General features: G+C 41.4%; 1 protein-coding gene across 2 annotated transcripts; it reads right to left on the bottom strand.

Annotated features, from left to right (window-relative positions):
- Positions 1 to 6,780: 6,780 nt before the first annotated feature.
- LOC148022120 (uncharacterized) lies at positions 6,781 to 16,600 on the bottom strand. Of its 2 annotated transcripts, XM_087697752.1 has the most exons (5): positions 8,931 to 9,354; positions 8,476 to 8,842; positions 7,280 to 8,370; positions 7,082 to 7,183; positions 6,781 to 6,989 (listed from the first exon to the last, which is right to left on the bottom strand). In XM_087697752.1, exons 1-2 carry the CDS (start codon positions 9,165 to 9,167, stop codon positions 8,534 to 8,536), a joined length of 546 nt encoding a protein of 181 aa, XP_087553878.1. In that variant the 5' UTR covers positions 9,168 to 9,354; the 3' UTR covers positions 6,781 to 6,989; positions 7,082 to 7,183; positions 7,280 to 8,370; positions 8,476 to 8,533. The 2 variants fall into 2 exon arrangements, 1 of the variants encoding a protein (XP_087553878.1); XR_015694463.1 differs by lacking the exons at positions 8,476 to 8,842; positions 8,931 to 9,354 and adding an exon at positions 13,714 to 16,600.
- Positions 16,601 to 16,898: the final 298 nt, after the last annotated feature.

Below are 16,898 nucleotides of genomic sequence, written 5' to 3'. Positions count from 1 at the left end.
CCAAAGCCATTACACAATATAAAGACAAAGCTCAATGATTCAAAGTACTATGTATTGATAGAACCTGAGAAGAAGATCAACAAAATCCTTGTCTAGGACTACTCGGAAGCAATCTCCAAGATTTAGATCTCTTAGAGCTCCTTGGTAGATAAAAAATGTGCAGCAAACATTAGCTTCCTCTTTGATACTCAAACGACAAACTTGATTATCTCCGAAAGGGGGTAAAACCTTAGGACACTTGATTAGAATTCCCCCAAATTTCTTCTTCTTATTCTCCCCGTTCCGAAGTATTTTATGCTGCCTAAAAATTGTGATCGCGCGTCATGCAAATTTGGAAGCCTCTCTTTTTGCATGAGATCCCCCAAACTAGTTGAAAAGCCACTTGTTTTTAGCATGTCACCCTATTCTAGAAGTTTTATATACATTTTTAGGATATTTATAAGAAATCATGTCCAAAATATGAAAAATAGGCTAAACTTGTCCAAAAATCCCATATTTTGGAACTATCCATACTATGGACACTAACACTAATGACTAATATGGCATTGACTCTCTAGATTAATAAGAAAGCTGGATGATGATGCACTCAAAGGTTTTTCACACCGTGTTCGTGTAGCGGCATGACAACGCATAGACATTTAAAACAAGTATACTTTAATGCATCCATTTACCACATGTTCTTGTACTAACACAAATTATGCACAATCGCATTAGGTGTAACCACACATTGTCATACTAGTATGAATTACATATGATCAAATTAAGGTTACGTTATCAGGTAGACAAAACATGCATCTACCTAATTGATTCTCGATCATGCAATTTAAATGTACCAAGTGTTTATGTAATGGAGTTGCATTATGCTATTGTATAAAAATGTACCACACACTATTGCATATAAATACATATTACTACGTTGCATTATTATCACATGGATGTGCACTACACATATATTTAGTATAATTATTCAAATAGAGCAAAGTAGTTTGTATCAAAATCAAATAAGATATAACAAGCTTAACCAAGAGTGACTAATATGAAAGACATTTATACACACCTTAAGTGAAGAAACTCAATGTTTCTTTGCTTTTAGTGATGAGGGGCCTTTAGATGCAACCAAGAGTGGTCTCTTTGTTTCAAATACAAGGCACTTGCCCTTCAACTCTTCTTGCAAGAGAATTGGATCAGACACCTTATCAATCTCACTGCAGTAGTGATCATATACATTTATCCACCATGCACTTCATCGAAAAAGTGCATAAGCTTTTTGCACTTCACAAGAATCACCTTCTCCACACTAGTGGGTTTAGATATAATGGAGAACAATAAAAATTTTCTCAACACTCAAATTTTCATTATTATCTTGTCCCCTCCAACTAAGCACTTCTTGTGTTAGAGACAACCACATTAGTAGTAAGGTGGCTGATGTACTGCTTCAAGGATGAGTCCTTGCATCGATCTGCTGCCTTGATCCTCCTTGACACAATGCAAACTTGTCAATGTAAAGTTTGTCCTGGATCAAAATTTCCAACCAAAAAGATGATTACTAACTAACCTAGAGTTATCAAAATGCAACAAAACTAGACTAAAGGGTGCATTCAATCCGAAGGATGCCACCAATGAAATATTATTGAAAAGTATGAGATGTATAAACCTAGTCCAAAGTTTGGTGTCTGAGACCATTTTTTTGGTAATTGAACTTGGAAAACTTACTTTCTCTAGCTCATCCTACATCTTCAACTCATCATTTATTAATGAAGCACCCTTTTGAGTAGAGGGATAAAAAAACTCCCTCATTATTGAAATCTTAGCCCTTGGTCCAAAGAGACTATGCTATAAAGCTTCACAATTGGCTTCATAAATGTTATAATCATCCTCAGCTCTAGAATAATGGCCTCCTAGGGGTAGCAATGATAGCACTCATTGTGTCTACACTTGTGCCATCATACCTTCCATCCTCTGCCATTGCTAAATGCACATTCACATAGTCATAGTCAATTATGTTATCCATCAAATCTCTAATGAGATTTGAGAAAAACTCATCGTTCTTCATCTCCAAATACTCAAGCACATCAAAGAGTACCAAGTATTGAATGCCCTCTATCTCTCTAAGTGTCAAGTATTGGATTTATCTAGCATTAACTATTCTGAAAATGATGGCATTGTGAGAGCCAAGCCTTGCTTTGTTACTATACAGTGATCCTTTTCAAGGCCAATGGACTCTTTGATAAGCTCTTCTTCCTTATAAGCAATAGCAAAACTGCTAAACTTGCATCTATATCACACTTCTTCTCTATGGGTATGTCCAAGGCAAGCAGGTATATTTCCAAGGCAGCATCGCACTCCATGAGCTCAAAGGGTGATGTAGTTAGAGCACTTCCCTTAGGTATAGTGCATGCTCTATGCCATGGAGCCACATGGGCTAAGCACATGTTAACCACTTTTTGTTGGTTCTTCCCACATTACGTGTCAAGTAGTTGGTCCAAAGGTACCCAGGATAGATATGATTCATCAATAGAGTATAAGTGAGTAGCAAAGGTGCTCACAAAGTCTTCCATGATTTGGAGTTTAAGATCTAGCACTAATAGGATATGCTCCAACTTGAAGATGTTCGAGAAGACCTCAAAGTTCTCATCACATTGGCTAGTGAGCCGTAAGTCGTGGATCTGCTCGTTGAAGTGCATGTGAGCATCCATTGCAACATATAGGAGGGATGTGCTGGATGTGAAGAAGAGATGAAGAGAGAGTTTGAGAAATGAAACAATAAAACCAAAAGTAAACTACATCTATCATAAAACCCTAACTTTTAAGTTTAATCATAAAAATAGTAACTTTAAAAAAAAGGCTTGTCATGCATGATTTCAAGTAATGTCTTAAAAATTTAATATATGTGCATCAATGCACCAATCTGAGACTCAGCTAACCTCAGATGGGAATCTCCCCTCTCTTTTTCTCCCCTCCTTTTCCAACACATGGGTGTGCGTGTATGCATTGTACTTTTTAATATATATATATATATATATATATATATATACACATGTTTAAAAAAAATCATTGTGCATTGCAAGAATACACAAGTAGTCTATTAGCTGATTTTGGAGAGGAGGTGAATTCCTTCCCTCCCACTTAGGGAACATTAGCACATATAATTTTTATCTCCATTTAAAATTACATGTATATACACTCAAAAAATACAAATTAGCAAAGATATCTCTTTTTAATCAATGCACCCTCGAGTGCATGTACTTTTTAAAAAATAAAATATGTATAAATATATTTAGATATTTCAAATAATGTGTAGAGCATATGAAAAGTTGGAAAATAATAAAATTTTAGAAGATTGCGGACATAGGATATTGTAAAGTACTTATATTATGTTAATACAAGTACTTGTATTCTATTATAAGCATAGAATTTTACCGAGTACTTGCATTCTATGGTAAGTGAAGGATCTTGCAAATTAGTACTTGCATTCTATTATAAGTGTAGAATATTGTAAAGTACTTGTATTCTATTAAGCATAAATCTAAAAATTACAATCATTGATAATACAGTATGTGGAGTTGGGATATATAAGAAGACTACGCAATTTATAAGTTTTGTGAAGCCACATACTTTCTACTAGTAATTGTACCCTAATCTTGGATTTGAAACTTCCTTCGTACCATTTAATTTAAATTCGGATGTTAGTAGGTGGATAAAGAATTGTACCTTCTTATGGACAATCCAAAGGGCCCACCTCTTAAACTATATTATTTTTAAGGGCCCATTTTTTAGTCCAATTTTTTTAATGTATAGTTTGCATATAATCAATAAACTTATAGAGTGTAGGGAATGATGCAAAACTAACACCAATGCTTGTGTAACAACATATATTTTGATGTGTATAACAACACTATAACATATATTAGAGTTGAAACTCTCCCTTTCTCTACAAGTCTACAACTAAAAGCATACCAAGAGTGAGGACGAACACATGGGAAAAAATATTGAGATAAGAGCATGGTGCCTCCCTCCATTTTGCGTTGGTTTTTCGCTTGTCCCCCACACACTCCCTCTTCAAACTCTAGCAAAGAAGACACAATTTCAATGTAGGGTTGTCTTCATTTTGCATGCAACTCTCTCGGCTTGTGAGAGCTACAACTTTAGTGAGAAAGTGTACGTGTGCATGCGAGCTTAAGAGAAGAAGGAAAAATATCGATATAAACTATTTTGCAATATTATTAGCTTAATAATATTAATGTCAATAGTGTGCAAGAACAAAAAGGAGAAGAGAGAAAGATAAAGAAAATGAGAGTTTAATGATTGCTTTGTTTCCTTTAATGTTTGCTTCTTCACCATTTCTAGCTTGGTTTTTTGTTAAAATGTTTATGAGAGAGAGAGAGAGAGAGAGAGAGAGAGAGAGAGAGAGAGAGAGAGAGAGAGAGAGAGAGAGAGAGAGAGAGAGAGAGAGAGAGAGAGAGAGAGAGAGAGAGAGAGAGAGAGAGAGAGAGAGAGAGAGAGAGAGAGAGAGAGATGTATGAGGGATACATCAAGAGAGGGAAAAATCTAAGTGTATAAAAATACTTTAAAGTCAATTATACTACAAGAGAACTAAAGAAAAGATGAAAAGGTTGATGCACAAAGGTAGACACATTTAACAACCGATTGAATCATCCATCTAAGATCATGTGACCATAAACGAGAAATATACCGTTATATTTGGTAATCAAACATGAATAAAAGGGATAGTTTTGTGCAATATATAATGCAAAATTTATCACACCCATTAAATTTGATGTGCGCTAAACTTAGATATCCACCCCCCCCCCCCCATAGAAATAAGGAGAAACATTTGGGGCAGACAAAAAGAAAATAGACTCTGTGTGTGTGTGTGTGTGTGTGTGTGTGTGTGTGTGTGTGTGTGTGTGTGTGTGTGTGTGTGTGTGTGTGTGTGTGTGTGTGTGTGTGTGTGTGTGTGTGCGTGCATGCGCATGTGCACATGTGCGCATGCGTGTGCGTTGTCGTCATGTTGGGGGTCGAAGGTCTACCACTGGGGTTTAGAGTAGAAAAGGAGTGAGAGATTCAAAGGGGAGAGAGGAAAAATATTGGGGTTTGATGGATTCTCGGGTTATGGAGAGAGTAGATGAGATAGAGAGTAACCAATATCTTGCATAGTCGTGTCATGCGAGTTTACCATAATAAACTTGGATCCGATTACCTCAATAACCATGAGGTTTATGCATAGATCTATTTCAGATTTTGTTCCATTTCCTACAACAAATTCAAGCTCTAATGCCTTCCATTTCATGAAGATACATGTATTGAGACTTCAAGATACAAGGTATAGAGAGATAGAACTCATTACAGCTGACATAGAGTCCAAAGGATGATAAAAATGCATCAATAGAACCTCAAATGTACTTCATCCCTGCATTAAAACAGTAATTTCCAGCCCTCAAACTTGACTCATAAATGTATACAAACTCATGGAAAAGTCTCTCATTACAATCCCAACCAATGCCCTATTGTTTCAGGAGCATTGTCTACACAAGGAAGTGATTAGATTTCAAGAAACCCCTTAAAATGAATGAGTTTTAATGGCTGCCCTATTTATGATAGTTTTGGGAGAGCCTATTCAGCCCATACATTGGCAAAAATCACCTCTTGACTTGCCCCAAAGTCACTCAAGTACTTGGGCACAAGAAGGGCTTCAATGGTACATGAATATGGTAAGAGAATGGAAGAAGACGCTCATAAGAGCAGGCTGAATACTTTATCTATGTTTTTCCCTTTCATGGACTGTCATACAACTCATTTTCGTGATACCAAATGGATGGGGCAAAAAGGACTCTTACCTTCTTTGTTTGTATCTCCTCTTTATCTTTAGTTTGCTTTGTGTTTGCATGCTTTGGAGCATCTACCATAGTCTTGAACTCTCCCTCCATCTTCCACATGTGTGCAGGCCCGAAAAATGCACCGCAAAACACGGGCTGGACTCCTCTTCTTCTTCCACACAAAAAAGAGTTCATATTGATCATATACAAGTCATATAAGTCCTTTGCAACTATTACTCCGTGTCACTTGTGGACATAGTCAACTTTGGAGTGCTCTTGACAAAAGTTGGATCTTCCAAGCTAACGAACTTCATAAACCAATGTGATATAACCTGTAAACTATCAAAGAACACGTGTAGTCCAAGCTGAAGGGCCTCATAGACTTTATTTTTATCAATTTGCATTATATAAACTAAAAATTACATGCCAAGTTACAAAGGAACTTATGAACTTAAATGACATATAAGACTAATGTAGGGGTATAATAACTGAATGATGCATGAAAGTGTCTCATGCGTGTCCTAATGAAGTTCATCTGCAATCATAAGAACTCCATGTTTTATATCATGAATTGCAAACCCTTTGATAGCGTGTGCACGCACACACGCACATGCACATGTGTGCCACTACAAGATATAGACCTTATAGCGACGTTTAAAGCGACGAAAATACAAACAACAAAATTTGCCCCCGTCGTCGCAAAAAGCGTCGTTATTGACGACGCCATAGAATCGTCGCTATAACCGTCGCTATATGCGTCGCAATTTGCGACGCATATAGCGACGATTACAGAGAATTTGCGACGCTGATAGCGACGGCAATAGCGACGCGTGCAGTAAATTTGCGACGCAAATAGCAGCTGCCCTGCCACATATAGCACTGTGTGCTGTATGAGAGCCATACAAAATAGTTTCTGCACTGCTTCATACAAAGCGTTTGCAAACAAAAAGAATGTATACTGAAATCATAAAACTGATGGATGAAATAAATACATGATATCGCATAAAATGCGATTGGTACAATCATAAAACAATATCACTAATACATAGAAAATGTCTACATAGATCGGGCGACTAAAAACTAAAGGTATGTGAGCTCTAAGGATCCAAGGGCGAGCTACAAATCGTCGTCCCCCGAAAGCTCTTCCCACTGTAAAGGAGCATCAAACGGATTCTGCAGAAAAAGAAACAACATATCAATCCACCATACAATAATGCATTCAAATATCTCATGGTAACTACGGACAAGAAAGATGAGTGACTTACTGGGCCGCCGCGTCTATACAATCGGTCGATCAATGATCTGAGACCGTGCCTCTCCGCATATCGAGTCTCAAAGCCTTGCGGATCGCGATTTGTAATGGAGTGCTGCAAGGAAAACAAAATGCTAACTGTTAGAAACATGATTGTCAGTACAAAGAATATCTCAAAAAAACAAATAAGCAAAACAAAAGAGAATCTTACAAAGTCCTCCAAATATGTCCTGTGGCCGCCACTCCCAAGATGATGTACCGATCCGGCCTCGATTCGTGCCCTCGCCGCCTCCCGCTGCTGACTTCAACGTCCTGGCGAATTTGTAGCCTCCTCCCTCAGTCGGTACCAGTCGTCTGCATCTAACCACTCGGGCTTTGGAGCCCCACTCTTGATTGCCTTGTGTGCGTGGGATCGTCTATGTGACATGTATGCACGCATGCAATCCATCATCCAGCCCGTAGAGAATCTATCCACTGCGGCTGGCACCGGGAACTCCTCGTGCAAGGATGCTACTATGTACTCCTTGCTCCCCTCCGGTATGTTTCTCCAATGATCCAGGACGTTGTGCAAAAAAACTTGTTGGCACAACTCCCTCATGCGAGCCATCACCCTCCTCCCCTCATCATTCATGATGATGGTTTCTGACCTGCCATCCACTAGGTATCCATAATCCCTAGGAGTGTGCCTTGTATGGGCCCTCTCCCATCTCCGTCCACGCTCCTGGGCATATCCAGGAGACCCCTGAACATCCGGTGTACCGACGGGGGTACCCTCTCCCGGAGTGCCACACAAAGGGGTGCCGCCAGAGGGTGTGCCACCAAAAGGAGTGCCACCAGAGGGGGTGCCGCCAGAGGGTGTGCCACCAAAAGGAGTGCCACCAGAGGGGGTGCCACCAAAAGGAGTGCCACCAAAAGGCGTGACATCTGCCGACGGCTGCGCAAAAGCCGGAGTAACTAGAGTGGACGTCCCCACAGGTGTGACAAATCTTGGCGGTGACCAAGCTCCAGCTGAACGACGAGACGGAGACACCGCGTCCGTGTCTCCACAGCAGCACCCCCCTGATCCTCCTGCAGTCGCAGTCCCTCCCTCTGGCCCAAGTCGCGAGCGTCGAGATCGTCTACTCGAAGCTGAAGCATCTGATCACGCCGAAGCTAATCTAGCAGAGCGCCCTGACGAAGAACGAGACAGCTCCTGATCTGCTATCTCTCTGAATCTCGCGAGCTGATCTGGAGACATACGTGCCATCATCTCCTGAAACTCCTCATCGCTCATCCCTCGACTCATCCTGAAAATGTCGATACCTGCACAGATAAAAAATAATGTTAGAATAATCAATTTAAACTATACAAAGCACATTAATAAAATCATTTTTGAAAAATCCCTCTTAAAATGCATATCTTATCTACCTTTATGGAAGATCTAAACAACGAATTGAGTAATACAATTCTCCAAGAATGAAGTATTCTATGGTCCCATGTTAATCTCCTGACACAACTCTGCATACACTGGAAGGTCGATAGACATGTCACCACAAAATAACGAGTCTGTCTCGTTCTCAAAAAATTCTACGACTTCTGTATTTCCATCATTGTTAGCCGATGCAGGCTCCAAGCTTGCGGTGGCCTCCACTCCTTGTAATTTCGATCCCTCTATTTGCATATTTTCTTCATCTATGCCTGGAACATCGCTTTGATCGTATACTCTCGCACCTCGAGGAGTTGAAGGTATAACATACCACCATCGAGGTTGTCGGGGATTTGGATAGAAGATTACCTGTTCACAAACACTTACAAACCGTCTTCAAACCATTGTGACATAAACCATGCCGTATTACAATTAGCAAGCAAATGCCTAGTTGCACCTGTTCACAATGGGCCGGCAACACAAAGGTGTCGCGCAAATCCATCCATTTTTTTTCGGAATCTATTTCGAGAAATCCAGATGGACCTCGTCGAACTGTTGCGCCAGCTCCTCCAAGTACCACTTTGAACCACTGCACGTCGAATATTATCATAGAGAAGCTACGGTAATCCACCGTAATAATACTTTGCAAATTCCCAAAATACTCCATCTCATCCACAACCGTGTTCGGATCCATTGCTCGTCGTCAGCTCTCTTGCTCAAACCTTGCCATGACACCACAGTCCATTGTGGAGCGCATTTTGTCAATACGCTCCACCCGAAAATGCCGTCCGCGCGACCACGTTGCACTATATATTTTGTACTGCACATTGAAACACTCAAATTAGATGTAGCAAGCAAATTTAGATACGACACATTCTAAACCCCTCATTACCTTTGGACTACATCCCCTCGAGAACTCCCACTCCTCCATTGAGACCTCTGTCCCTTCGCTGGATGCTGCGGTCAAGGCTCCATACAACCATCATGTTGACATAAACCGCGGTATCTCCTCCATACCTTCGGGATATCGAATCGGTCGGTGACGCATACTGCGTCGGAATTCAGCTCGTGCTTCCTCTTGATCTTGCCTTGCAATCTGGTACTTGGCGAGCCACGTCTCCATGGAGGCATGGTGCAACATACAAAAGCGATTCACCTTCTCTTCCATTGAGGCATCCATTCTTTTTTCTACCCCATTTCCAACCACCACATCTCCAGTCATCCTGTCATCGTCCTTCAGTGTCCATAGCATTTCATTGTCTGGTTCCACCGTTGGTAGCCATTGTGAGATATGCACTAACGCCTCTGACACCAACCAACCTTCCGCCATGCTACCTTCCGGACGAGCTCGTTGTCGCACAAAGCCTTTCAAGGTTTTCATGAAGCGCTCCAGGAAGAACATCCATCGCGTATGGACAGGTCCAGCAATCTCCACTTCATCCACAAGATGCACAAGAAGGTGAACTTGTATCGTTAGCATGCTAGAGGGGAGGTATTTCTCAAAGAGACAGACCGTCTCAACTGCTCCCCGCCTTGCGGATTCAATAGAGGACGTCTTAATCTCTTTCTGTGAGATCCATTGCACCAAAGTCGACAGCTTGTAAATGGCCCCGCGAATTTCTGGAGTTAGGCATCCCGCGATCGCGATCGGTAGGACAAACTGCCACAAATGAGAAAGCATTAAGAATAATGGTCACTTTTCAAATTTCAAAATGTCCACGCTAATTAAAATCCATTCTGTTCACAAACCTGACATATCTTATGCCAATCATGGGATTTTAGCCCAGAAATCAGGTCATCTTTAGAAAATGCGGACCTGAGAGAACGCATCATACCCGTCGGAGTGCGGATAGACTTGATTACTTGCTTCACAATGCGCTCTTCTTTGGTAGACAAAACCCAGGGAGCGCGAGGAAGCTTCACTCCCCCTTCAGCACTCGATTGCGGCCAAAGCGCCTCCATCTTACCTACCTCCTTTAAATCCATTCGTGACCCTATAGTGTCTCTCTTTCCTGTGATGTGGTCCCATAGCAAGCTGCCCACATTTTTGAAAATATGCATGGGATCCAACAAGTGGTTGACCTGTAAGTGGGTCCAATATGGCAACTCGTAGAAAACTGAGAACCGCCGCATTCCATTTGGATGTGAATCCGGGTTTACCATTTTCAGCTCGTACCAGCTTGCAGCGTTCATACGTGCTGGAGGTCGTCCAAGAAAACCTTCCCTGAGTTCATGATCCTCCGGCAAGAAAGCGGCGTGTCCTTGATATACCATCTTCTTCATGGTTCGTGACCTTCAGGAGTCTAACTGTGGCCCACACAATGGACATGCATGATAACCTGAGGTAACGAGACCTGCAAGGCGATCCACGACCTAGTGAATACTTAATTGAATGAAATAAAATATAGATATTACCGGCGAGAACAAAGGTCTGCTCACCTGAGCACTCTCCCAATCCCGGAAAGTCATGCATCGTCCACATGAGAATGGCTCGAATGTTGGCTGACCGCCGACCATCGCGCCTGCTCATATCTTGCACCGTGACCCCCTCCTCCCACAAAATCTTAAGCTCATCGACTAATGGACGAAGATACACGTCCATATTTTTTACTTTGTAGCGGCCCGGGACGAGCAAGCTAAGGATGAGATGTCCTTTCTTCGTAGAAAGCCATGGAGGAATGTTGTAGTTGACAAGCACTATAGGCCACACACTGTAAGAAGTCGAGCACAGACCGAATGGGTTCACACCATCCATGGCGAGACCGAGCCGAAGATTCCTTGGCTCTCGCGCAAAGCCTGGGAAGGTAGAGTCAATGTGGCTCCATGCGCGCGAATCTGCTGATATTCGTTGAACTCCATCCGTGGACCTATTCTGCACATGCCACGTTGTCAAGCTTGCCATGGCAGACGTGCGAAACATGTGGTTTATGCGGGGGATGAGCGGAAAGTGTCTGAGGACTTTTTGAGGGATGGTTTGCCCTTGCAAGTCCTGTCGATACCTGTGAGCACCACACTTTGGGCATGTCTCCATAGTCTCGTATTCATCTCGAAACAATATGCAGTCGTTGATACATGCATGGATGTTATTGTAGTCCATGCCAAGCTTCCGTAAAACATGTCGCGCATCATCACGAGACTCAGGCATGGTGTTTGCAGGTGGCAATATATGATATTTCAATAACCTGAAAAAATCATAAAACACCTTGAAAAATCTATCCATGTTTGCAATAATACTATTTTTAAAAAAAACAATGAAGTCTGTGTGCAAGGTACCTGAATAACTCAGTCACACTCGTATCGCTCCAACCGTATTTTGCTTGCACACTTAAGAGTGCAAGCAATGTCTTCAACCGAGATACTCGGCACCCATCATATAATGGTATGGATGCTTCCTCTCTGAGTGGGTCAGATGTCTCAACATCCATGGGAATCAATGCATCGATCATTGCCTCCATCTCAGGCTCCAAGATTGTAGGCAAGTCGGGAAGGTTGTCTGTCTCCTCTGGCATTGACGGTATAGATGGGCCTTGCGAGTGGTCGATTAGCTCCTGCAATCCATCCATCGCACGTCCACGAACTCTTCTAATTGGCCGCAAAGGGTGCACTCCCCCTTGGGTCGAGACATCACCCCCCTGGATACAAAATTTACCAACAAGACCCAATCTTATTGTGTATGGTTTTCAATTAGCTTGAGAGTACAATGCATGAAAAATGCTAACTTCAAATTACCGTTTGCTGAAAGTCTGCAATCGCCTGATCAATGATCTCAGATTGAAACTCGCCAAATCGTCGTACGTGTTCTATAGACAATCGGCGTTTTCGTCTAATTGTCAACTTGCATTGAGAGCAAGGATATGGGACACGCTGATTAAGATACGACTCGCGATCTTGAACAATAGGACCTTCTTCGTTTGCCATCTTATCTACATCACAGCAAACAAGGCTTAAATGGATAGCTTTATGGAGATGTACGTCAAGTTGCAAGTTGACCATAAACCTTGCATTGTATATAGTAGTCGAGAGATTTTCCGATGTTATATCTCGGCCTTGTATCATGCTCAACCATTTGTTTGTCCCGGTAGATAATTTTTTGTTATATCTCGGCTTTGAGTATAAGTAATCCATTTTAAAATTAATGCGCGCCATCTATGAAATTTTATAACTATAGTAATAAAATTTATTTCAATCAATTCTACTCATAGTCATAAGACCTGAGAGAAATTATCATATACTCAATTTAAGGGTTTCTTTTTCTATAACAATAATTTTGGGTTCATTTTGATGAAGTACGTGGCCATATGCAAAGCACATTGCATACCATTATCAATACGTATATTATCTTAAATTTCCTTCCCTTCCCTCTCCCTCTCTTTCTCTCCCTCTCCCTCTCTTCCTCTCTTTCTCTCACCCTCTCCCTCTCCCTCTCGTTCTCTTTCTCTCCCTCTCTCATTTCCTCCCTCCCCCTCCCTCTCCCTCTCCCTCCCTCTTTCTCCCTCTCCCTCTCCCTCACTCCCTCTCCCTCCCCCTCCCTCTTTCTCTCCCTCTCTCATTTCCTTCCCCTCCCCCTCCCTCTCCCTCTTCCTCTCCCTCTCCCTCTCTTTCTCTTTTTCTCCCTCTCCCTCTCTATCTCTCTTTCTCTCTCATTTCCTAAACAAGCAAAAAATAAAGTGATTTAAACATCCTCCAAGCAAAAGGGAGAGGGAGAGATACAATGCACTCTCCCTCTCTTTCTCTTTCTATCCCTCTCTCATTTCCTTTCCCTTCCTCTCCCTCTCACTCTCTTTCTCTCTCATTTCCTCTCCTAAACAAGTAAAAAATAAAGTGATTCAAACATTAAACAAGCAAAAGGGAGAGGGAGGGAGAGAGAGAATGCACTCTCCCTCCTTCTCCCTCTCTTTCTCTTTCTCTCCCTCTCCTATTTCCTCCCCCTCCCTCTCCCTCTCCCTCTATTTCTCTTTCTCTTTCTTTCCCTCTCCCTCTCCCTCTCCCTCTCCCTCTCTTTCTCTCTTACTCTCTCGTTTCCTCTCCTAAACAAGCAAAGAAGAAAGTAATTTAAACATTAAACAAGCAAAAGGGAGAGAGAGAGAGAATGCACTCTCCCTCTCTTTCTCTCCCTCTCCCTCTCTTTCTCTCCCTCTCTCTCCCTCTCCCTCTCCTTCTCTTTCATTTCCTCTCCTAAACAAACAAAAGAGAACGATTTAAACCTTCAACAAGTAAAAGAAAGAGAGAGGGAGACTCACCAATGAGATATGGCGAGCGTGGGCGGCTTCTCTTTGCAACGAGGGCTCCTCCTCTCCTTCACGAACGACGGTGGCGGTGGCGGCGGCGGCGGCGGCAAGTCTCTTCCTCCTCTTCTCTCACAAAGCCTTGGCTCTCTCCCTCGCTCTCTCCCTCGCTCTCGCTCTCAAAAGGCGAAGAAAACAAAATGAAAACGGCGCTCTGGTTTCGGCCGCACTTTTTTTCCCTGCGGCGTCGCAATTGGCGTCGCTATATGCGTCGCAATTGGCATCGCTATATGCGTCGCTCTTTGCGTCGCATTTGCGACGCCGACATCCGCCGTCGCTAATCGGCGTCGCTATTGCCCCATTCCCTTGTAGTGTGCGTGTGCGTGCATGCATGTGTGTGTGTGTGTGTGTATGTGTGTGTGTGTGTGTGTGTGTGTGTCCATGATACTAGGATGTGCTCAAGCTTATATCCAAGGCATGGGAGATTTTGTCACGTGAAGAAAATCCTCTTCTCGAAAGATCAAAGTTTTAACTCACTTCGAATATCACAAGAATATATAGTTTGCATCAAAAATTTTGGTTATTTTAATAAGCACATTTATTATTCTCATTCTTCATTGTCTACTGTTGAAGGATCTCAAATTTCTATTCATACATTGTGTTTGTTTTCAACTCTTAGATTGATGTGTTTTTGGCAAAGGTTTTTACGATTTTAGAGACATGCCTATTAATGCTTGCTTAAACTTTTTTTAAAACATGATTAGCCCCATGCAAGCTTGCTACTAGGATCTGTTTTCTCTAATTAAATATCTATTTTAATGGATTTCTAAGCACTTGTTTTAATAGTAAACATTGAGTTTAACTCTCTATTGAATGATGTTGGATTAAACATGTATATAACCTTGTCTAGACATTATATTTGTGGTTTTGATTTTTGGTAGAATGGTGTTTGTTTGTGTTTTCTACCACACTCTCTATTTTTGTTTTGTAGTTGATTGCTTTTAGAGAGAGAAAGAGTGTGTATGAGAGAGAGAGAGAGAGTGTGTGTGTGTGTGTTGTGCTTTGTAATTCTCTTTTAGTTTTGACATAACCTATGCTATAATGGGGGGATTTCCCAGTTGTAATCCAAATATGTACTAAGATCAAACATTGCGATGTATCTTAGGGTAGATAATTTTTAATGCTTGTGCAATAATTCAAAATGTCTTAAAGCAAGGTTGCTGGATGACCTTTTGCACCATGTAGGGTCCCTTATGCTTGATCCTACTTGTGGATCCAAGAATCCACAAACTTGCAATTTTCCATGCCTTAAACCAAAGGCCACCAGAGGTATAATGGATGGGATTAGGGAGGAGGAGAGTGAAACCTTTATGCATTTCACTGTGGATAACAAGAAAGTTCTAGGTGAAGGGAATGGCCCCGATCTGTCATTTTTTGAAGATATTATGGTGGGTGTCATTGTGTTGTTTAGGGCTATGATATGTTGAGCATGTATTTTGTTATGTTCTAGCATAATTCATGCGTAGTTAACTCTCTTTGCATTTGTCTTATTAGTATAGAAATAATTCAAGTTGGAGAATGCTACATATGTGGGTTTTGAGATAGGGACACAAAATGATAAGACAAAAGAAAAGGATAAACTAGAAACAAGAAAGAAAGTGGGGAGAAGACTTCCAATCTCAATAAACAAATGAGAAGCTAGAAGGCCTTTTGTTGGGGCTTTCAAGAAGGAGATTCTAGGGAGAACCAACAAAAGGCTTTTCTAATCTCCTTATTCATTTCTCCATGAAATGTGATAACTAGAAGTCTTCTCCCGTCTTAAAGGCCTACTAAGATTGGAAAAATGTGGAATTGAAGTCTTTTTTCGAGATGTGCTAGAACCTACAAGTAACTCATGCACTTAGTGTGTTTTATTACTTAGTGTTTTTCTTTAGATCTTTATGTAACTAGTTATTTAAACTTAATTACCTCTTTTTCAAAAACTGCATTGATTGTGAACTTTGGGACTGTTTAGATATCTTGTTGGTTTTTGTCTTGAAGTATATGTGCATCTCGACACAATGGATTATTGAAATCCCTCTACAACGTAACCAAAGATAAACCCATATTATGTTGAGATATCGAGCTCCACTCGTGATATGCCAGGGTGACCGTTGTGCATTTATGTCACCGACTTGTCAGTTGAGCAGATGCAGTTGGTACAGCGCCCATGAATAATAGCTAGATGACAGCTATCCTTATCTACTCTAGTTCGTGGCTCAGTTAGTATGCCACGTTAGTTAGTTGAGTTTGGTTTGAGACCCATATATAGGGTTCTTCTATTTCTATCTACTAGAGTTATTTTTGGCTTACACAACTAAGAAGAGGAAAACTGCTTTCAGCCTCCACCTCTGTGTGTATTCCCCCATTGTGCAAGCAAGAAAGCTACAAGTGAGACTCCTTCCTTCTCTCCCACAATCTTGACATGGTATCAGAGCCTTGTTCGTGGTAAGGAGCTCAAGAAAGCAAGCCAAGTTTGCAGTGTTTGGTAAGAGGACCAGTGTTGCTTTCATTTTTTTGTTTTGGGAGCAAGTCTCTACAGGTAGCACAACCAGAAAGTGCAAGAATGCATTGTCTCAGATTGAGATGCCCTTCGCGGTGAAGCAAGAGGGCAGTATATGTGGCGGATGTGGGCTTTAGCCCTCAGTTGCTCTGTTTTTTTTATTTGAGGCCATTTCGGGGCCTGTTTTGGAGGCGGAAGTTTTATGCACGCACTCAGGAAAAGGCCCTGATTTATGCTGTGCGACCACTGTTCTACAGGTCAGTGAAAAGTTACCATAGAAATTGCATCGTATGCTTGTGTGCAGAGACATTGGGAGTTACAGAATCATCCTTGGTTCTTGTTTATGCAAAATCGTCACTAGGAAGTGACTGTGTGGTCAAATACCACTTTCGCCAATTTTGCAGATTTTCCCTTATGAGGGTGAAGCTGTGTTTTTTGCAATGACAGAATTTTTTGCAGTGTTCTGTAATGGCATTTGATTATCTTTCACAGATTGTAACTGAAAAGCTTGACAAGAACAACTTCCAAGCATGGAAGTTTAGAATGACGAATTTCCTTATGGGAAAAGGATATTGGGAATTTGTTGCAGGAAATGAAGAAGAACCAGTTCTTCCTAATGTTCCCAATCAACAGCAAATGCAGGCATTTAAAGCATGGC

Source organism: Lygodium microphyllum, chromosome 17 (assembly GCF_053477565.2).
Source record: "Lygodium microphyllum isolate KBCC chromosome 17, Lygodium_microphyllum_v1.1.10, whole genome shotgun sequence".
Classification (NCBI taxonomy): domain Eukaryota; kingdom Viridiplantae; phylum Streptophyta; class Polypodiopsida; order Schizaeales; family Lygodiaceae; genus Lygodium; species Lygodium microphyllum.
The sequence above is the reverse complement of the archived record's forward strand: the minus strand, read 5'-3'. Positions and strand labels throughout refer to the sequence as shown.